The sequence below is a fragment of the Hemitrygon akajei genome, chromosome 24 (assembly GCF_048418815.1).
Source record: "Hemitrygon akajei chromosome 24, sHemAka1.3, whole genome shotgun sequence".
Lineage (NCBI taxonomy): Eukaryota > Metazoa > Chordata > Chondrichthyes > Myliobatiformes > Dasyatidae > Hemitrygon > Hemitrygon akajei.
In genome coordinates this window covers 58432218-58456006 of record NC_133147.1, presented here as the reverse complement: position 1 = coordinate 58456006, position 23789 = coordinate 58432218, and the positions used below count along the sequence as shown (strand labels likewise).

At 42.7% G+C, this 23789-nt stretch overlaps 1 protein-coding gene across 4 annotated transcripts in view; it reads left to right on the top strand.

Moving 5' to 3' along the window:
- Nucleotides 1-18560: 18560 nt before the first annotated feature.
- The window catches only part of LOC140716083 (scavenger receptor cysteine-rich domain-containing protein DMBT1-like), a 49347-nt gene continuing 44118 nt past the window's right edge, over nucleotides 18561-23789 (top strand). For 2 of the 4 annotated variants that reach the window (XR_012096236.1, XM_073028779.1), the window contains exons 1-2: nucleotides 22827-23065; nucleotides 23213-23309. Coding sequence is in view for 3 of the 4 variants with exons in the window: in XM_073028779.1 (XP_072884880.1) it covers nucleotides 23279-23309 (31 nt within the window). In the remaining variant the exon portion in view is untranslated. Of the gene's footprint in view, nucleotides 18580-22826; nucleotides 23066-23212; nucleotides 23310-23789 lie in introns of those variants that run through there. The other 2 variants (XM_073028778.1, XM_073028777.1) reach the window with 2 other exon arrangements.

The following is a 23789-nucleotide window of genomic DNA, read 5'->3' as shown; positions in this document are numbered from 1 at the left end:
CAAGGTGGATAGCTAGCCAATGTCTGCAGGGATATATTCCAGGTTATTGGGGGACGCACGAGTCGAGGTACTGGGGCTTAACAAAGATGTTTGTACCCTCTGTAGCCACGGCGAAGACACAGTGGAGTCACAGAGAAGATATTGGCCCAATGTTTAAGAAGACAAGTAGAGATAATCGAGGAGATTATGGGCAAGTTGGTTTCATCCCGTTGGTAGTGAAGCTGAGGATACATAGGATTTGGATTTATTCATCTTTCGAGAAGCATGAGTTTCCTCGGGATAGTTAGCATGATATGGTGCGGGATAAACTATGTCTTACAATATTGAATGTTTTGTTTTCAGAAGAGAATAGCATGGACTGGTGAGGGTACATCCGCTCATATTGTCCATATTGACGTCAGTAAGGCACTATGAAAGGGATTTTTTAACGATAGGCTTATCAGTAAGATTAATATGCATGGGATCCCATATGACTTGGTAGTATCGATTCAGCAATGGCTTCACCATAGGAGTTTGAGGGCAGTGGTGTTCCGCAGTCATCTATACTGAGACCGTTGTTTCTCATCCGTAAAATGGCTTGAATGAACATGAGAATGGGTTCAATAGTATGATTGAGGAATATAGACAAAAATGCTGGAGATGTGCATTTTGAAAAAGATTTTCGAACTAAAGTTTCTTTGCAAATACTGGCCGAGAAATTATTTACATTATTTTAACGGAACAAGTGTTAGTTGGTAAATTGAATTGGTAACGTGGTGCATTGTTATCACATGTAGAGCGCTATGTTGGAAATCTTTATATTGCAGTTTATTCATGAAGAGCATTTCATCACACCAGCACATCGAGGTCGTAAAAAGCGACAACAATAACAGAATGTCGAAAGAAGAGCGTGAAGTGCAAGCTGACTGTAAAGTTCAAAGGCCACAACAAGGTACATTGGAGGGCAAGACTCCCTTTTTATACTAGAAGAGATTCCTACAATTGTCCAAAAAGACGATGGTAGATGTTTGATGTTTGGGACTGGTGATTGATAGGCTTTCAGGCATTCGTATCTTCTGCCGATGGCGGGAGCGAGAAGAGAGAACGTCTGGGGTTGGGGTGGGGGGGGGGGTCTTTGATTATGCTGGGTGCTTTACTGCGGCAGCGAGAAGTGTAGACAGAGTCCGGGGACAGAAGGTTGGCTACTGAATGTGCTGAGCTGTATCCACAACTCTCTGCCGTTTTTTGTGGTCTTTTAGAAAAATAGTTGGCACACCAGGTCGTGATACATAACAAAAGATTCCTTTCTATGGTGCATCTATAGGATTTGGTTAGGTCAACAGGAACATGCGTAATTTCTATAGTTCCAACAGGCAGTAGAAGCGCGGGTGCTTTTCTTTGGTCACGGCAACTACAGAGATAGTCGAGCGCGGTCTATTGGTGAAGTTTACTGCTAGGAGCCTGAAGGTTGCAATCATCTCCACCTTAGCACCATTGATGGAAACAGGAGCTTAGTTCCCCACTTCCAGATGTCAATGACCAGCTCTGTTTTTTTTTTGTTGGCACTGGGGAAAGGTTGTGTCATGACCCCGTGTCAGTCGCCGCTCTATCGCATTACTAAACTACCACTCATAATATTTTACTTCACTGAGAGATCCAATAGGAGGCGAAAGTATTGAGTAAATGACGAGATCCTTAGGAGCATTAATGTATCGAGAGATGTGGTGATCCAAGCCCAGTGTTCTAAGACAATGACGACACAAGTTGAGAGGAAGACAAAGCCCCTCTTCATTATGGAACCCCCCTCTTAATCGAACGAAACGATGCGTATAAGAATCAAGAAATCGAGCTGCTCCTCTATAGCACTCTGTTTAGGTCGCTTTTGGAGTGTGGTGCGCATTTCGTCTCACCCCAAGCCAAGAAAAATGTGGCGTACATAAAGTTTCACCAAAGGTTGAACCGATTTTGACCTCTCAACGGACGTAGAAAGACGAAGGCTGAAGGGCGACCTGAAAGAGGTTTATACAATTATCAGCGGTTCATAAAATTATCAGGAGATATAGTCAGCAGGCAGAACATTTTCTTGCAGTGGGAATGTTATATTGAAGAGGACATCGTTGTACGTTAAATGACATATTCAGCGTTTGATTTATTTACATGGTCCATTAGAATTCTGGACACATTTTTCCGATTGGCCGTAGAAGCAGACATGATTATGGCGTCGAAGAATTATTTAGATTGGCATGTGAACGCGCACAGAATGAATGGAATTGAAACATGTGCAGGCAGACAGCTTTAGTTTAATTTATCATCATGGTCCGCGCATGGTTCACCCCATAATGTAGGGGAGTATGCTTCATTTTCTGTATTTGAACAGACGTCCACAACGATAGATGTTAAGTATTGTTAACTGCATTTGCTATACGTTCGTGCGCTGACAAATTTCCTGAACTTGATTTCCTTGAACACTGTATTGAATATAAAATCAATGGCCACTTTCTTAGTAATACCTGCTCATCTACTCGTTAATGAAAACACATAATCAGCCAATCACTTGGCAGCAACTCTAAGCATCAAATCATGCAAGCATAGTCAAGCGGCTGGGCTGTTGTTCAGAACAAGCATCAGAATGGGGAAAAATGTGATCAAAGTGATTTTGACCGTGGAATGATTGTTGATACCAGACAGGATGGTATCACTATCCCAGATTCAGTCTCTGGAGTTCCGCATTGGTGCGGTAAACAGAGAAAAATCCACGGAGCGGGAGTTCTGTGGGCAAAAACGCCTTGATAATAAGAGAGATCAGAGGGGAATGGTCAGATTTGTTCAAGCTGACAGGAAGGCGACAGTACCTCAGATAACTACACGTTAAAACAGTGGTGTGAAGAAGAACATCTCTGAACACACATTTCAAACCATGAAGTGGATGTGCTACAGCAGAAGAAGAACACGAACATACACCCAGTGGCCACTTAATTAGGTAGAAGAGGTAGCAGCTACTATATATATAAATCTGTGTGTGTATATATCGAGTTTATAATGTTTTGAGTTTATAATGGAAACAACGACAAAGCGTAGGTCGCGTTTAGCCAATCTTATAGAACGCATTGCGTAGGTTACCAGGAAAGATTATGAAGGAAAAGGAGTGGATCATAGCAAAACCTTTGAAAAGTCCCGCATGGGAGGCTGGTAAGAAAGGTTCAGTCGTTTGGCGTTCAGAATGAGGTAGTAAATTGGATAAGAGATTAACATTGCGGGATAGACCAGAGAGTGTTCGTAGATGACAGGCTCTCTGACTGGAGGCCTGTGACTAGTGTTACGCCGCAGGGATTAGTGCTGGGTCTGCTGTTGTATGTCAAAATTTGCCGTCTACTGCGATGTATTGCACTTCGGCAGGACGCGCCATTTAGGCGTTGCAGTTGAATAAGATGTCATTTGGAGTATATTGTGCAGTTCTCCTCACTTAGCTACAGCAAAGATACCGATAAGATGTCAAAGTTACAGAGAAAATTTACAAAGATGTTGGCTGGACTCGAGAACTTGAGTTACAGAGGAAAGGTGAATACGTTAGGATTGTATGTATCCCTGGAGCGGAGGAGAATAAGCGGACATTTAATGGAGGTATACAAAACTTTGAGGGGTATAGATAGTGGTAATTCAAACAGGCATTTCCCATTGAGTTTCGGTGAGACTGCAACTAGAGGTGATAGGTTAAGAGTGAAAGGTAAAATATTTGAGAGGAACCTGCAGGAAATCTTCTGCACTCAGAGGGTGGTGAGAATGTGGAACGAGCTGCCAGTGAAAGTGGTTGATGAGGTTTCGATTAGCATACTTAAGAGAGTATGGTTCAGTTGCAGGTCGATGGACAGAATAACACATCGGCACGGACTACTTATCCAAAGGGTCTGTTGCTCTGTCTCTGCTCTCTTTGATTGTATGACCATATGAATAATATTGAGTGAAAATATCATGAATCTAACTGGGCATGCGTCTAGCAGCACCATCCCTCAAAACGTAGAGTTACAGAAACGTCAACACGGACACCACAGAACACATCCCTGGGAGAGGATGCATCTTCCCTTAGAAGACGTATGCACTCGTGTGGTGATCATCGATCATCGTCGGCCCCGGACAGAGGACTCTACCGAGCTGCTATCGGTGGCCTATGGTCCAGCAGGTGTAATGAGTTGAAGAAAAAAAATATCATGAACCTACGTACAGATCACACTTTCGCTATTATCTCCCTAGCGTCTTCCCAAAATAGTATTCATCTGGTGGCAAATGATATAATGTGTTTGTGCAATAAGTGTAATTAACATGAATGATCGGGAGGATGAGGACACTGGAGATTTCATTCCAATTTAAGAGGTGATTGGAGGGTTATTTCAGAAGGCATTAAAACCTTTCTCTGTTATGCCTGTACGAGGTTTGTAGCTTCTGGTTTCTTCGAGAAGATGGAGACCGCGGTACTTCATGAAGTCATGCCCATATACTTTGCTATTATGGCAGTTGTTGGCGTTCTGGGTGAGTTCTGCCGATGAAAGACTTAAGGGTATAATTTGCGCTATGGTTTTTTCGCTGTCTTTCAAGATCAGATAAAATGAATCGGACTATTAGTTGATTGCGTGTGTTGTACAAATGTAAAGGACACAGGTTAATATCAGGAGCCACAGCCTCACGTGCACCACAGACCTCCCGATCAATCGATGTGATCAGGTTTGATATCTGAAACCTGTAGGTCATGCCTCAATCCCTCTGAAATTCACTCATACACAATATGTGATCTGCTCTGTGAATGTTCCATCAATAGCGAATTTATTGCCTTGATTCAGCTGTAATTCTAGGGCGCCAAAGTAGAGTAGCTGTTAACTTCTCGCTATTACTTATTGGGGTGTTCTACATTTCGGAGTCTAATTCCAGCGCTGACTGTCAGGAGGTTGTACGATCTTTCCGTGACTCCGTAGTTTCATCCGGCTCCAGTTTCCTTCTGCAGACCAAAGAAGTACCGGTTAGTAGGTTAATTGGGTCTTGTAAGTTGTAATGTGATTAGGATAAGGTTAAATCGGTGGATTTCAGTGCGGAGCGGTTCGTTCGGCCGAAAGGCCCTGTTCCGTGCTGTATCTCTAAATAAAGCAAAGTATATAATATCGTGACATTTCATTTCTATTTTATATGGTTTACATTTCTCATAGATACTAAGATGTTGCCTCAGGAGGGATGCAACAGCAGCGAAGCAGTGCTGTCAGGAGACGGACATAGCCGTGTAGAGTGAAAAGTGATTATTATTTTACAGTATAGTTATGACTCAACACATAAGAGCCCAGGATTTTACATTCCATTTCAGTGTCTAGTAAGGGAAGTATCGGATAGGGTTTCTTTGTCCATTCCTACCCTGCTGAGTTGGATTACTAACTGCAAACGCAAAAGCTCTGATATTCCAACCTTCAATTCCAAGGGGATTGCTGTGAAATTTTTCAGGCAACTTGATTCCGTGTTATGCATCATAGGACTATGATAATTTCATAAATATTTTGCCGATCGCCCTTCACAGGACAACACCTTGCAGTGCCTGCGCGGTGGTTGGCCATAGTGTCCGACGTTGACAGGATACCTATGCGAGACAGTATTAAAAGTGGAAAAGCTTTTGCACTGGGGCATTTCCATTCTCTCCACCTCAGACATCTGGGTACAACAGTACGTGTGGTCTTCAGAAAAAGGTGTCTTCCTTGCTTGCAATGGATGACCATAACTTCTTCTGTGCCTTGCCATGCTATTCACTGTCCAGGGAGCGTTGCAGCACCGCCTTTCTGGACGTTGGATCTCACAGTAGATTTCATCCACCCGGACAGCCGGAGCTGGATGCGTATGCTAGGACAGGGATGTCCCTGTCTCGCCGGGTATAAGGCCCACGACCACCCTCACGTGGTGTAGTCGCTTGTCGAAGCGGTACATCGGGATGTGGCCACTATCGCATGTAAACACCTACTTCGAGACAAAGGTGAGAGCTGAGTGTCCAGTGGGGACCACATATCAGTGAGCTGCCCCAGAATGGACACAAGTTCGTTCAACAGAAATGTTAACTCTCCGTAGACACCCTAAACCACCCAAAAGTGCCTGAACAGTAAGGACCCTGATTGTGATTCCATTGGCATGGTGCTCCAGTTATATATACTGCTGATTCTATTTCAGAGTTGCGAAATAAAATGTTTCTCTTCTACGTTGTGCTCTCCTAATCTTGATTAATACTTATTTTGCTGAAGTTTTCTCCCCGTTGGAAGTTCCCTGTTCCTTCATAATATTGTATCAGCTGTTATTTAAAGCACAATTCCAAAGATAACAAGGCAAATTTATTAAATACACTGAAAATCAACCCTGTGGACCAAGAATACAACGATCTTATTTCCTCCCTTTACAGGTAACTTGGTGGCGATTGTGATCCTGTGTCGAGGGAAATGTGGTCTCTCCAAGTGCATCACTCGCTACCTGGAGGCCATGGCAGCGGCCGATCTCTTGGTCGGTGTTACCAACGTCCTATTACCCAGGACAGTGGGTAGCTATTTCCCACTTTCATTTCTGACCGTAACGCCGATCTGCTCGGTTAATATTGCCCTGTTTGCTGCAGCTACGGTAGCCTCTGTCTGGTTCACGGTGGCTTTCACCTTTGATCGATTTATGGCCATCTGTTGTCAGAAGCTGAGAAGAAGATATTGCACCGAGAAAACGGCGGCTGCTGTTATTGGGCTCACGGGTACATGGAGCTGTTTAACAAACATTCCGTGGTATTTCGCATTTCGTCCTGAATATATAATGGATAATATTTCCCGAGGGTGTGGTATAAAGTCCACATTCTATGTATTGCCCACATGGATTGCATTTGACATTTATGATATAGTCTTAACCCCTTGCGTTCCGTTTTTCCTGGTGTTACTTTTTAATACTCTGACAATGAGATACATTTTGTCGAGCAGCAGAATCCGTAAGGGACTCCGCGGACGCAGTAATGTAGCGAGCGATAAAGACCCAGAGATGGAGAACCGTAGGAAATCTATTATTCTAATCTTCACTATATCGGGCACATTCATCTTGTTATGGAGCACTAAAACAATCTACGTTATTGTTATGCATTTTGCAGGAAATCTGAATTATGCTGGAAGTGACTTTGAAGCAGTTGGTTTCATGCTTCAGATCCTCAGCTCGTGTACGAATACATCCATCTACGTCCTGACGCAGAGGAATTTCAGAGAGCAGCTGAAGAACGCGATGGCGTATCCAGCGAATATAATTGGTAAATTTTTTACATCAAAAAAATAACAGCCGACCCTATCTAAAGTTAAATAAAAGTCCTAATCTTTTTATTTTCTACCTTTTGGAAGTTTTGAAACCAAGTTTTATTCCATCAGAATTCAGATATACAATCCAAGAGTTTTGTCTTGCCTATCAACAAATCGTAAATTGATAAAATGCATGATTTCAAAACGAATTATATATTCGATATTTGCAACAAATAAACTAACCGTCTAACATGATTTGAGTCATATTAATTATTAATCAATTACCCTTTACGCCACTGTCATTTAGGGCAGCAATGGAACTCTTCCATTTCTGTCTGTCCTTGGCCACATACTTTACTGTAGAAGGAATCTTCTTTCTACAGTAGACTAAACTGATACTACCTAAAAGTGAGGCGAGAGTGCATAACGGACTACTGGAATTTGACGTAGGAAGTGTAGTATAGCGGGAGAAGGAAATAGCGGGCGAGCTGTGTAAGTATTTTGTATCAGTATGTGGGAGACACTAGCAGTATGCCGAAAATCCGGGAGTGTCAGGTGGCTGAAGTGAACATAGAGCAGGGGTGGGCAAACTTTTTGACTTGTGGGCCACAAAGGGTTCTAAAATTTGACAGGGGGGCCGGACCAGGAGCAGATGGACGGAGTGTTTTGGTAATACACTTCATAAGAGAAAATAAAATATCATGGGATATGTAAAAACCATGTGCTTTAATTTCAATTGAAAATGAACAAATGCATTACAACAAAATATCTGTCTTTGAAGTCCCATGGTATTTAGCTATTTATTGAAATGACTTTTAAAACACTGAAAATTAAATGAATAAAATACAGCTTTTTTTTAATAGTAACAGTTATTATTTTAAAGCACTGAAAATTCTGTTATCCTTCAAGATATTATCATCATCACTCTCCTCCTGACTGTCTTTATTTCAAAAACGGTAGGAGATGCAGGTCTACTTGTCCTGCTCCTTCTTATTCAATTGTCCCCTGAGTTTATTCAAAACTCAACAACGACCAGCACAAGGGCAGAACAGTGACAGCGCGCCAGTATGCGGAGCGCGTTATTTGATCTGGAGCGCATTTTTTATTTTCAGAACGTACGTGCACCTGCGCACTACTCATGTCCATCACTTAACAGAAATGAGATGTAACATGTAAGGCTTATTGAAAAAAATATTTCCAAATGCATTTTTTACATAACACAACGAAGAAACTTATTTTTAATTTCAGTGGGAACAGTGCTGTTGGTCTCCCTTTTTAGCCAGCGCATCAAAGTCTGGATTTAGTTTTGTTGTGGCGAAAACGCCAGAATTGCGGGGGAAAAAGCGTTAACAAGGTTTATTAATATAATTTCATCAAGTTCTGCGGGCCGGATTAAAAAGCTTAACGGGCCGCATATGGCCCCCGGGCCGTAGTTTGCCCATGCCTGACATAGAGGGTATAGTCATAGATAACTACATACAGAAACAGGCCCTCCATTCCATCTAGTCCGTGCCGAACCATTTAAGCTGACTAGTCCCATCGACCTGCAAGCAGATCACAGTCCTCCATTCCACTCTCTCCCATGCAGCTATCGAAATTGCTCTTGGAAGTTGAAATCAAAATTGCAGCCACAACATCAGCTGGCAGGTCGTTCCACTTCCTCACCATACTCTGACTGAAGAAGTTTCGCTGATGTTCTCTTTTAAAATGTCACCTTCCACCCCTAACCCATGACACCCAAATCAGAGGAAAAAGATCGCTCACAGTTTTCCTATCACTCACAATTTTATATAACTCTATCCAATCTGACCTCAATCTTCGACGTTCTAGGGAATACCGTTCTAGCCTATTCAATGTTTCCTCATAACTCAGCTCCTCCAGTCCCTGCAACATTCTTGTAAATTTGATCTGTAACATTTTACCCTTATTTATATATTCATGTAGGCAGGTGACCAAAACGGCACACAATACTCCAAGTTAAGTTTCAACAACGTCTTTTACAACCTCAAAATAACGTCCCAACTCCAAAGCTCAGTACTTTTATGTATGAAGGCAAATGTGTTAAAAAAACCTTCTTTACGAACCCTATCTACCTGTGTCGCCAATTTTAATGAGTTATTCCCAGATTCCTTTATCTCAGTGTCGTACCGCTTACTGTGTAAGACTTGCTCTAATTGGTCCTGCCAAAGTGCAACACCAAACATAAGTCTGCATTAAGTTTTACTGAACCTTCTTGAACAGCCTCCCTTGCAGGACTTTGTAAAACGTCTTGATAAGATCGACGTAGACAGACCCACTGGCTTTCTTCATAAGCTTCCATGGTAATCCCCTCCATACGTTTGCTATGAAGGACAACCACACCGAAAGCCATGTTGACTATTCCTGCTCTGGCACTGTATATCCAAATACGTGAATGTCCGATCCGTCAGAATATCTTCGACTATCCTACCTACTACTGTCGTCGAAGTCGCTGCTTATAATTCCCCGCTTATTTTTAGAGGCTTTGATCAACTTAGTTAGGTGTGAGGTGATGTATTTTGTAATGACAAAACCAAGGTAGGACCTATCCAATGAATGGCAGGACACTGATGAATGTAGTTCAACATAGGACTTGGGAGAACAAGTGCACAGGCCTCTAAAGTCGGCCTGGCAAGTGGACAAGGGGGTGAAGGGCTTCATTAGTAAGGGCACCCATTGGAGGAGTAGGAGTCACAACCACAGATTCGACAGCACAGTCGATATGTCCAATTGCACTTGTGAATATGCACGTGTCAGATAATTATTAGTTCACTGTGATGGTATTTAACGCCATACTTTTCGTCGTAGTGCTTGTCAAGACTTGGACACAACAACGCTTTGCTGCCTGCTTGCATTCCACCTTGCCTGAGAAATTGGATTGTCGAGTCAACTGACTCTGAAAGCTAGTGGCATTCGTTTTATGCTTACTGTTTTTTTCAGTCGCAATGTAGGCTTTAGCTTCGCTTTGAGAGTTTTAGTTGACGACCTTGTTTGGCCTAGGGCTTATTGTTTTCTCTTCTATTTAACATTGTTCGCATTAAAGTCTGTGAACTATCAACCTGCTTCAGTGTCTCTCACTCCGCATTTGGGCCATGTCCGAACCGGGGGGGGGGGGGGGGGTGTGACATTAGGGGCCTTATGTTGCAGTTATGTAATTAGTTCTTAAGGATGCACTTGGATGATTGTGTACATATTTTGTCGTCGAATTAAGAAATACATTATCAAGCTGGTTAAAGTGCAGAAGAAATTTATGAGAATGCTACGTTGTCTAGAAGGCCTAAGCTATAGAGAGATGTTGGCCACGCTGTACCTTTATTCCATGGAACGTTGGAGAATAAGGCTTGACACCATCGAAGATTATAATATCATGATGGGTATCGAAAATATGGGCGGAAATCTTTGTGCCATTGTTGGGGAGTCCAAGAGTAGAAGGCACGGTAGAGGTGAGATAGTTTAGAGATATCTGACAGTTAAAGAGTAACGTCTTAATACCTTAATTCGGAGGGTTGTGATTACCTAGACTGAGCTGCCAGAAAAAAACTTTTGAGAGTTGGGTGCAATTACAACATGCAAGATGCGTTCCGGTAGATACATGGACGGAAGTGACTTGGAAGTTTATGGAAGGTACGCTGGAAACTGGGACTAGCAAGGAAGCTGCGTGATCAGCATGGGCCAGTTCGGCTGTAGTATCTGTTGACGAACTGTACAACTCTAGGAATGGGTCAATAAGTATTGAAAATTACAGCGGGGAATCACTGTAAACATAATGATATAGCAATTGCAGAAAGAGAAAAGTAGTTCTACTTGAATGTGAAAAAAGAAGTGTATTCGCATTCCCTCTTTTTCCACAGCCCTGACAAGAAAATAGATGAGATAAAAATAAAAATCCACGGTAAAATAGTCATTCTCATTAAAGTCAGAACAGAGAAATACCATTTTATACATAACGGACTGGCAGCAATGGATATTGCCCCCTCTTTTACTCTCTGTATACCCATGACCTTTTCGCCACCCACAGCTCCAATCTGCTACTTAAATGTGCTGGTGATACAACATTGACGGGCCGAATCTCAAATAATAACGAGTCGGCCTACAGAGATGAAGTTATCACCCGGACACAGTGGTGTCAAGAAGACATCTCCCTCAAAGTCGCAAAAACAATGGAGCTAGTTGTGGGCTAAAGGAGGAATACAGACAGGCTAACCCCTCTTGACATCAATGGATCTGGGGTTGAGACGGTGAACAGTTTTAAGTTCATCGGCATACAAATCACTGAGGATCTGTACATACCGGCTGTGTGGTGAAAAAGACACAACAGCGTCTCTTTCACCTCAGAAAGTTGAAGAAGTTTGGTAAGTTCCACCAAACCCTAAGAACGTTCTACAGAGGCACAATTAAGAGCATCCTGACTAGCTGCATCACTGCCTGGTATTGTAACTGTAATTCCCTCGATCGCAGGAAATGCAGAGAATGGTGCGGACAGCCCAGTGCATCTGTAGGTGTGAACCTCCCACTATTCCTGACATGTAAAAAGACAGGTGTGTAAAAAGGTCCCGAAGAATTATTGGGGACCCGAGTCATTCCAACCACAAACTGTTGCAGCTGCTACCATCTGGAAAATGGTACCGCAGCATAAAAGCCAGGCTCCGGTTCAACTTCTTCTACCAGGCCATCAGACTGATTAACTCACGCTGATGCAATTGTATTTCTATGTTACATTGATTGTCCTGTTGTACATACAATTTATTACAAATTACTATAAATTGCACATTGCACATTTAGAGGGAGACGTAACCTGAAGACTATTACTCTCGCGTATATGAAGGACATAAGTAATAAAGTTAATTCAGTTGAATATTGGCCATATAGTAAACAGTGCATATTCAAATTCTTTACTTGCGAGATCAAACACCATTCACAATGCAGGTGCTAAAACTCAAAATAAACTGCAAACTAACAATCCACGATACTTTGAAGTTAGTAAAATAATTGTCACTTAGTTGATGCTTAGTTTACTGACCGTTACACTGCTGATGTTCAGAGAAGCAATGAAGGTCCGCTATCTTTGGTGATGTTTACGTTTACCTTCATCATGTCAGTAGGTTCCTCTCAGTCTTCAGCACTGTCCGTCATGCAAGTCTCTGGTGAAGGCTCAGGAATATCATCACACTCAGTGTAGAGATTCTTCATCGCTTTTTTCCCTAACAATATTGTTTTCGCGGTCAAGCCCTGAGTTGAACCCCACAAAACCTGGAGGGCTGGTGAACTTAATCTGACGTCGACCCTTTGTCTTTCTAGCATGGGTGACCCAACCAAGAACCGAAATGCTTGATGTGCTGACACCAGCCGACATAGATCTCTGGGTCATTGACGCCCACAAGACGCCAAAGCGCGGCAAGATTATGATCCTCTTGGAACGCTGATGGCGTTCATTGATTGCTTCCATGAATTGTTCCGTTAAGTTCTTATCTCTTGTCTCTCAAATTGCTCCAGTCCCCTGCAGTGCAAAGGAAACCTATGCTCATAAAGGGCCTTTCTTAAAAGATCTGGGATGCCTGCACTCTATCTGTAAGTATTAATCCGCCGTGTCCCATCGACTACACGCGGACCATTGCCCTCAATACCCCTCCCATCCATGTATCTGTCTAAATTACTCTTAAATGTGGAAATCATACCTTCATCCGACACACTTGCTGGCAGCGTTTTCTGCATTCTGAAGGAAGACGTTCTCCTTCATGTTCCCCTTAAACATTTCACCTTTCACTCTTAACCAATGACCTATATTTCTCGTCTCGCCCGATGTCATTTGAAAAAGCCTGCTTACATTTACCCTACTTATACCCTTCATTATTTTAGAATACCTCTGCCAAATCTCCCTTCATTCTCTTACGCTCTGGGGAAGAAAGTTCTAACCTATTCAACCTATCCCCATAACTCTGGTCCTCAAGTCCCACAAACATCTTTGTTACGTCTTTATGACGTTTTCACGTACATCCAGCGACCGTCCTATGCTAATATTATTTTTGTCCCTACGTTTCAATAGCACCTTCTGATCAAACACTCCGATTGGGATAACTTAGAGTGGCCAGTTGCTTAATAGTGTATACACCTTCGACGTGTGGATGGAGTACGGATAACTCGGGCAAAACCAGAATGGTCACAGAAAGAACGTGAAAACTTAAGCTAAGATATAATGCAGTTCATAATTGAACTGTGGTTAGTGGAGCTGTGTGGAAGCAACTCTTCCTGCTGTGCGAATGTTTGCAGTTTCATGCAATCACAGTACAGACCACAATACTATATTGTAGGCGCCGCTGCAACGTAGCGAGTAGCACGACGCTATTACAGCTCGGGACGTCGGATTCAGTGTTCTGTTCTGGCGTCCGCTGTGAGAGGTTTGTCCTGTCAGCTTGTGGGGTTCCTCCAAGTGCTCCGGTTTTCTCCCCCAGTCCAAAGACGTACAGGTTAGTAAGTCAATTGGTCATTGTAAATTGTCCTGTGGTTACACTATGGTAAAAAATGGGTTGTTGGACAGACGGCTTGTTGAACTGGAAGGGTCTGTTCTGCGCTGTCAAGAATGTCAAAAGGCATCTGAGCAGAATTCGGTCATTGAGCTCAAAAGTTCAAAGGAATTTAATCTCTGTTCAAATTATTTTTCCCTGTCCGTTTGTTGTTCATGTCTAAATATATAGACATAATTTCGAACACGGTTGCAACATGATCACATTTCAACTTGGAAATGGAGTAACGAGTTTTAAGGAGTTCCTTCCCTTCGTTAGCCTGAAGGTCATCCTTGAACAATGGATCCTTGTACTTATCTAGCCTTCCCCCCCCCCCCACCCCCACCACCCTCGATCAGCAACATGTGAAGCCATGGGAGCAGGTGGTGGATGGTCGTATGAGCAAGATAAAATCTGAAGATGATGGAAATCCGAGCAACACACACAAAATGCAGCAGGAACTCAGCAGGCCAGGAAACATCTATGGAAAAAAGTACAGTTGACGTTTCGGGCCGGATGTCCTGTCGAAGGGAAGGGCGAGTGGACAAGGGAGTGGCGTAGGGAGCGATCCCCGCAGAAAGGTAAAGTAATGGAGGGAGTGAGGAGTTAGAGGGAAAATTGTGCTTAGTGGTGGGATCCCTTTGGAGATGGTGGAAGTTACGGAGAATTATGCGCTCTCTCTCTTTGTGATTTCAAAGTTTACATTGAATCATAGTGAATTAAACCTGGCTTATTTTGACAATGATCAACAGAAAAAGACTCTTTCGTGAGAAACTGAACAGATCTTTATAAAGTGATCTACATTAATTGCAAACATAAAACACAAAGTCATTGATTGCATAAAACATCACCCCCTTGAAGTCGGTAGATGCAACATTGGCAGCAATTACAGACTTGAATCTATGTGGATAGGTCTCTATCAGTTTTGCACATCCTGACATTGCATTTCTTCCTCATTCTTCTTTACAAAACTGTTCAAGCTCCTTCGGATTGCACTGGGATCGTGAGTGAACAGCCCTTTCCAAATTCAGCCGCATATTCTCAATTGAATTGAGGTCTGGACTCTGACTTGGCCGCTCTAGGACATTAGCCTTGTGTGTTTGATCCATTCCTGAGCAGCTCTGGCTTTATGCTTGGGGTCATTCTCTTGCTGGAAGACGAATCTTCTACCAAGTCGCAGTTCTCTGGCAAACTGCATCAGGGTTTCTTCCTGGATTTCCCTATATTTTGTGGCATTCATTTTACTCTATACCTTCACAAGCATTCCAGGGCCTGCTTCAGTGAAGGTTCCCGCAGCATGATGCAAGCACCATTACGCTTCACGGCAGGGCTGGTGTGTTTTTCATTATCTGCAGGAGCCTACCATTCTTCCGAACTTGGGTTCAGTTGTTTATCAGCGCACAGTGTGACAATATGCAATGTAATCGAAATCAGGATTATCTTTAATATTATTGACATATGTCATGAAAATTGGTATTTTGCAGCAGCAGCGCAGTGCCATACACATAAAAACCATAAATAACAATAAGAGATATGCTGCATATTAAAAGAAAACCTAAATTAGACAAATAGTGCAAAACGAGAGCAAAATAATGAAGTAGTGCTCACGGGCTGGTTCATTGACAATTCAGAAATTGGATGGTAGAGGGATAGAAGCTGTGTGTTTTAAGCTCCTGCACCTCCGCCCTGATGATAATAATAAGAAAAAGGCATGTGGTGGTCTGCTGCGAGTCAGTCTATTCTACCATCCAGTCTATAGCACAGTAGCAGCTTCCTACCTGTCACACAGTTCACTATGACACAGATGTTCTGGTCATCGACTTATTTGCAAAACATTCTTCATGCACAAAGATTAATTATACCAACATACAGTGCTGTGCAAAAGTCTTAGGCACCCTGGCTATATAAATATGCCCAAGAATTTCACAATACTGTACTTCTCTCTCTCTCTCTCTCTCTCTCTCTCTCTCTCTCTCTCTCTCTCTCTCTCCTCTCTCTCTCCTCTCCTCTCTCTCTCTCTCCTCTCCTCTCTCTCTCTCTCTCTCTCTCTCCTCTCTCTCTCCTCTCTCTCTCTCTCTCTCTCTCTCTCTCTCTCTCTCTCCCTCTCTCTTCTCTCTCTCTCTCTCTCCCCTCCCCCTTACCTCTCACTCCTTCTAGTTCATACTATCTCTTTGTCTCCCTCTTTCACTTTCTTTCTCTCTATCTCTCAATTACACATAAATACTCAAACATTTACACATGCACCCAGACATACATGCATGAGTGCGCACGCTGCTAGTAGAGTTTATTAAAAGTTTTGTTTGCTCGATGGGTTATAAACCACCTGCCCTGGTCAATACACATAATGTCATCCTATGCCAGTGAATATGCATTTCGAATAAGATCTTTCGCATCAATTTGAATGAATGAAATTTCTTTTGCAGGTGCAGCTCCTGGAACTGGGCATTAATGATAAACTAGGTTTTTGTACCTGATAGACAGGCCAGTGAATATAAGGAAGTTATTCTGTGGCTGGCGCGTTCCTGCCGCCGTCCGACTTGAAAAAAACCTGCTCGTCCTTCCGATGCCATTCGTTTAAGTGGTGACTGGCGTCAGCGGGCACAAAAGTCAAAGGGAATCACACGCCTCAAACACTCGTACTGTGCCTATTCTGACGATTACAAATAAAAGTAGTTAAAGTTGGCATTCAGCTCTAAATATCTTTTCTTCAGTCTTGACGTAGCAAAGTCCTATATGTTATACCGGGATCAGACGGACTACATTTCTGCATTCTGAAATAAGACCATAAGATATAGGAGCAGAAGCAGGCCATTCGGCCCATCGTGTTTCTTCTGCCATTCAATCATGGCCTGATCCAATTCTTCCAATCATCTCCACTCCCCTGCTTTCACCCCATACCCTTTGATACCCTGGCTAATCAAGAATTGGTAGCAAAAGAGATTGTGGGAGCATTAGTAGTGTTCTTTCAAAAATCACTATATTCTGGAATGGTTCTGAAGGATTGGAAATTTGGAAATGTTACGCCACTCTTTAAGAAGACGGGAAACTATAGACCAGTTAGCTTGACTTCAGTGGTTGGGAAGATATTGGATGACGTTTTCGATAATTAGGATGAGGTTTCGGGCAGTTGAATCCACATTTTAAAGCCATGCCGAAGTAAGCGTTGTTTACCTAAAGGGAAATATTTACTGATAAATCTGGTCCAATTCTTTGAGATAAATGTTTTTCAATTCTTTGATAGGTAAAGGAATGTCAGTGATGTTGTTTCATTGGATGTTCAGAAGGCCTTTGACAGGATGCCTCACTTCAGGCTGTTGTACAAGATAAGATTCCATGGTGTTACAGGGAAGATACTAATATGGAAGGTAGATTGGCTAACAGGCATAAATCAAAGAGTTGGAATAAAGGGGGGCATTTCTGATAGTCTGCCGCTGATAAGTGGTGCCTCGCAGGGGTCTCAGTTGGGACCGTTTCTTTTCACGTTATATGTTAATGACTTGGATAATGAAATTGATGGCTTCTGGACGATACAAAGACAAGTGGAGGGGCAGGTATTGTTGAAGAAGCAGGGTGTCTGCAGAAAGAACTGGATAGATCTAGACGACGGACAAAGAAGTAGCATATGAAATATAGTGTAGGGAAGTGTATGCACTTTGGTAGAAGGAATAACGACGTAGACTATTTTATCTACGTGGACAAATGTCAGAAACCAGAGATGCAAAGGGTCTTGAGATTACTTGTGCAGGATTCCCTAAAGTTCAACTTTAAATTTTGAGTTGTTGGTGAGGAAGGCAAATGTGATGTGAGCATTCATTTCAAGAGAGACAGAATATAATATCAAGGATGTAATGCTCAGGCTTTATAGAACTTTGGTCAGGCCACACTTGGGATACTGTGAACAGTTTTGGACCCTTTGTCTAAGAAAGGATATGCTGGTATTAGAGTGGTTCCAAAGAATGTTCTGGAGAATGATATCAGCAATGAGAGGATTGACGTATGTGGAGCATTTGGTGGCTTTGGGCCTATCCTCGCTGAAGTTCAGAAGAATGAGGGAGATATTATTGAAACGTATCGAACATCTAAAGGCCCAGATAGATCAGAAGCTGAGACGATGTTGCCTATAGCGGATGAGTCTCCGACCTGAAAACGCAGCCTCACAATAACCTTCCCTTTCTCCCATAGTCAACTATCTACTCATATCAGATCTCTTCTTCTACAGCCCTTTACTTTTTCTACCTATCACCTCCGAATATTAATTTAATTCCCCCTGTTAAACCGTGTGGCTTCACCTATCACTTTCTAGTTTGCACTCATTTCCGTTCCCCACATTTTATTCCGGATTCTTCCTCCTTTTTCGGTTCTGATGAAGTGTATCGGTCGAAACATCGACTGTTTATTCATTTCTGTTGATGCAGTCTTACCTGCTAAGTTACTCCAAAATTCTGTATGTGTTGCTCTAGATTTCCAGCTTCTTCAGAATCTCTTGTGTTTATGTCTTTTGCCGAGTTATTTGTTTGAACTCAGATTCAAAATTTGAACGTGTGTACGTTCAAGAATTCTACAAGTACTTCAACATATTATTCGGCATTTCAACATATTAATCAATATTATTCACGATTGGACCAAGTACCGTAATTCAGGAAAATTACTCTCACGCTATCTCGAAAATAAATCAGTCGAGGCTGTAAAGTACGTAAGCAAGCTGGTGACGCAATCCGTCCAATTTCAACCGTCTGAGGAGTGCGGCAAACTTGTTCCAGGTCATCTCCCGCAGTATTCTTTCAGTCGCAGACTTATCTCAAATTCAAGAGGTACTTTTTACTGTGGTTGTTTCTACCGCTCCGCTGACTCGTTAGATCAGGGCCCATCTCATTATATTGAAGCAATGCATTTGGTCATTTCTAGAATCATGTATTCGCCTATTATTGTCACGTGTAGAGATCCACAGTGAAATGCTTGTGTTATGCCCGTCGTCCTGACAACGTCTCGAATGTTCTTCGATAGCCGTTTAAATACTTCTGGTCTGGTTGCACTCGTTAATTTTTTGGCTGCTGGTTTTAAGGAATAAGGTTTATTTCGTGTTCCGGCTTTGTTCTATCTCCTGGTTCAGGGTCTGATTAATTGCTGCTTGTGTGGAATGAGCTGCTAGCAGAGGTGGTGGATGCGGGTTGGATTTACACAATTAAGAGAAATCTAGATAGGTACATAGATGGGGGTGGGGGGGGGGTTATGGAGGGCTATGGTCCGGATGTAGGTGCATGGAACTAGGAATATTAAGAGTTCAATCCGAGCTAGTTTCTGTGTTGTAGTCGTTCTATGACACTAAGACATTATGAATTCATGGCGCTGTTCAACACTGACTACATGAGTCTAAGGGCCTGTTTCACTGCTGTAGCGTTTTATAGCTCCTTGACTTGACAATATACTCAATATATTACTTAATGCATTGTGCTATCCCGAGACGTACTGGAATACGCTTTCAAAATAAACACAAATATAGGGAAAATGACAGAGACTGTCCTCTCGACATAGGAGGGCACAAAATCTTCAGGTAGACAATTAATGTACATTACAGAACTAGTGCCGCCAACACGGATGGCAACCAGGCTCCAGGCAAGGGTTATCGAAGCTAAACGTTTGCATTTCACATATCTTCGCAATTCCATAAACCACACGTCAGATCAATGGCAAAGTTTATGTTTCGAACTGTTTAACTTGCCATTCCGAAGCAAAGAAAGTAGGGGCAAACAGCGTTTCTGACCAAAATCACGACCTTTCCTGTTAATGAGCGAAATGTTCACAATGCACTGCGGGCCAATTACCTCCGTTTGTGTTACGCAGTGGAGTCGTGCCTGTTCCTCACTTTGCCATAATTGTTTTTACACATGAAAGTGGAAGGCGAGTAATTTACGAGTAGTTCAGTCATCAGAAGCCGTGTCATCTTGCAAAAGACATCTCTAGAATATACTGTCAGTGATCACCTCCTGTTTGCAGTCGTCTGCTACTGCAGCCCAACCAATTCAAATTTGAACGTGATGTGCGTTCAGAAAAGCTCTTCTGCACACTTCTGTTCTAACATTTGGTTATTTGAGTTAATAACTCCTTCCTGCCAGCTTGAAACTGTCTGGCCATTCCGCTTTGACTGCTCTAATTAACAAGGCGTTTTCACCCACATCACTGTCGCTCACCAGATTTTTTTTCCTGTTTCTTGCACCATTCTCTTTAAATTCTAGAGACAGTTGTGCGTGAAAATCCCGGGAGATCAGTCGTTTCTGAGATAATCAAGCCACCACGTCTAGCACCAACGGTCAAAGTCACTCAGGTCACATTTCTTCCCCATTCTGATGTTAGGTCCGAACAATTATACCCTGTCTACATGTTTTATGCATTGAGTTGCTGCCACATGATTGGGAGTTATAAGGCCATGAGTGAGGCGTAGGCCAATGTCGGTTGGAAGGGCATACCAGCAAGGATGACGGCAGACAGCAATGGCTAGTGCTTCTGGGACCAAATCGAAAAGTGTAGTATAGGTGCATCCCAAAGAAGAAGAAGAAGAAGTATTCTAATGGCAGGACGATGCAATCGTGGCTGACAAAGGAAGTCAAAACAACATAAAAGTGAAAGAGAAGGCATTAACTAGATGAAAAACTAATGCGAAGTTAGGTAATTAGGAAGCTTTTTAAAATGAACAGAGGACAATTAAAGAAGCCATAAGGAGAGAAAGATTAACTATAAAGGTAAGGCAGCCAACAATATCAACAAAGATACGAAAAGTTTATTCAGGTATATAAAGTAAAAAAGAGACAAGAGTACATAACATACCTCTGGAAATGAGAAGAGAATAATGGGGGACAAGGAAATGGCGGCCAAGATAAATATGCATTTTTCATCAATCTTCACTGTGGAGGACACTAGCAGTATGTCAGAAGTTCGAAAGTGTCAGAGTCAGAGGCAATTGCAATTACTATAGACAGGTGCTTGGAAAGCTGAAATGTCTGAAGGTGGATAAGTCACCTGGACTAGATGGACTACACCCAACGGTTCTGAGGTAGGGAGCTGAAGAAATTGTGGAGGTATTAGTAATGATCTTCCAAGAATCACTAGATTCTAGCACGGTTCTGCAGGACTGGAAAATTGCACATGTCACACCACTCTTCAGGAAGAAAGTGAGATGAAAAGCAACAATAGCCCATTTAGCCTGACCTCAGTGGTTGACAAGAAACTGGAGTCAGTTGTTAAGAATGTAGTCTTAGGGTACTTAGAGGCACAAGATAGAATAGGACAACGTCAGTGTGGTTTCCTTAAGGGAAAAGCTTACCTGAAAATCTGTTAGAATTATTTTGTGAAAATAACAAGTAGGACAGACAAAGGAAAATCGGCGGATGCTGTGCGATTGAATTCTCAGAAGGCTTTGACAAGGTGCCGCTGATGAGATCGCTTAAACAATTTAAAATATGTTGAGATTTTACAGACTTGCTTCCCTCTAAATTAACTGAGTGAAGACTAAATGTATGAGTGAAAACTAAATTCGTGAGAAACGCGGCCCAGAGATTTGTAATGGTTCCTTGCCCTCCACCTGAAAGTCGCAACCTTCCCCCAAGCAATCAAAGTCTGTATAATTTCTGCACATATCCTTTAGAGTACAAATAGAAATCGTACAAAAGTACATCATGCGAACATTCTGTTCTCGACCTGGAGCAATGCCAGAATAAACTCAGAAAACTTGGAGAAAAATAAAACATTTTGTTAACCATTAATTCCGTTTAGAACAAAATCTGCGCAATAAATGTTTTGAGGTATCCGACAGGGTGAAATGTGAGGGCGGGGTAGAAGAGCAACTGAAACGTAGCGGTTTAATGAAATTAAACATCATGAAACGCACGTTAGCAATTGCTGAAACGTAGATAGAGTTGAGCAGACGGAGATAGAGAAATATAGAGAGATAAACAGAGAGAGGGGGGTTTGGAGAGGTAGAGAAGGGGAGAGAGGGAGGAAGAGAGAGATAAAGAGGTGTGGGAGGGAGATAGAGAATAGGGAGATTGATAGCGATAGACAGAGACAGAGGGGAGAGAGAAAGAGAGAGAGGGAGAGAGAGAATAGGAAGATCGATAGTGATGAACGCAGAGACAGAGAGACACAGGGGCGTAAAACTGAGGTGCGGAGGTGAAGGAAGAAAGGGGAGGTGGAGAGAGTGGCTAGGCAAATAGGCCTAAGGAGACTGGGAGGAGATGGAAAAGAGAGAGAAGGATGAAGGGAGGGATAGAGGAAAATAAGAAAGGATACGGAGAGTGAGCGAGGGTGGGGAATGGTAAAAGATAGATGCACAACGAGATCAAGAGAACGCAAGTCGTGTAGAATAAGGCTCAGAGTATGTGGCCTGATACGCAGAAGCCTAAAGTGAAGCAGATATTATTAGTGAGAGGGAAGTCAATATGCAGTGGAGGGAAGGGTATGGTGAGAATAAACGAAGAGGGAAATTGAGATTTACAGAGGGAGAGTAATCAGAAATATGGTTAAGATAGAAAGGCAGAGAGAAAAGAAGGAACAGAGTGCGGGGAAGTATTAGGTAGGATTAGGAAAAGATGAATGAAAGTGAAAGGCGAGTGGGGGAGGGAGAGTGAGGGAGATGGTGTCGAAGGGGGAGGAGAGACGCACTTAGAAAGAAAGAGAAATGCAGTGGCAGTTTTCAGCTGGAATCAAGAAGCAGAAATTGAGGGATATTTTCTGTGTGAAGAAACAGAGAGAGAGGGAGGAGTGTGAGTATAAAAGCGAAGGGGCAGATATGAAGGGAAAGAGAGAAAGGGAGTGAATGAGTAAATGACAGACAGGGTTGGAGAGGAGAGAGAGAGACAGCTAAAGGGAAAGTTTCATTGCAGAGAGGGGAATTTTCCTCATCGGTGTAAACACCACACAAACAGGGGCCAGGAAAGTGTAAACACATTGAGAGCATCAAGTCCCCGAGTGCGCACAAAGTCCTAAATAATGTCAACATAGCCAGGCAATCACCCTCAGTTCGCAAACACAGAGCGAACAAGGGTCGCTAGAATGTACTGCATGCCCCAATTTGTAGACAGAACACGGATTTTGCCCTTGTGTAAAGACAACAGAAGCACGTTCCTTTGTAGCTTGGACCGTGCCGAACACTGGTGTGCACAGATTGAGCAGGGTTAAGGGTTAGGCGTTGGCTGAAAACGTCGATGCCGCTAGGGCGGCTGGGGTGGTTGCGGAATTGCGATTTATTGTAGAGCAACTATGGATGAACAGCATGTACGATTCTAAGTTTCTATATGAAATCCGGTATGTGTACAGATGCCCCAACTGTATTTTTCGTCTGGATGAAGGCTTGGTAGAAGTATAAAAAAAATGAAATCCTGACGTTATTGTGAACGCCAGATAGTGTGCCTGAGATGTTCATTTGCTCAATCGAACCTTTTTGTTTTAAAGATTGCTTGACCGTTATCAAGAAGAGGCGATAGATTTCCAAGCCAGAAACGCGTAGACCACGTATACATGACTTGGACGCTGTTATTTCTGACATTGGGTAAGTGACTCCAACCTTAGGCAAGTAGTCTCTTACGGGGATTAGAACAATACAGCACAGTGACAGGCTCTTCGGCTCAAGCTGTCTGTATTCAGCATAATACCTTATTAAACTAATGCCTTCTTTCAGCACTTAGACCATATATAATAGTTACTCGTGGAGTTTATTGTCAGGCACAAGTACGTGTAAGTATAGGTGTAATTGAAAAAAGAAACATACTAACAGCAGGAAGACGCACACAAAGTGCTGGAGAACTGGGCCGCCGGCGACAGTGGTGGAGGCGGATACGATAGGGTCTTTTGAGGTACTCCTGGATAGGTACATGTAGCTTAGAAAAATAGAGGGCTATGAATCCTTTTCCCTATGAATCCTAGGTAACCTCTAAAGTAAGGACATGTTCGGCAGAGCATTGTGGGCCGAAGGGCCTGTGTTGTGCTGTACGTTTTCTATGTTTCTATGAACGCAGTAGTCTACGGAAAA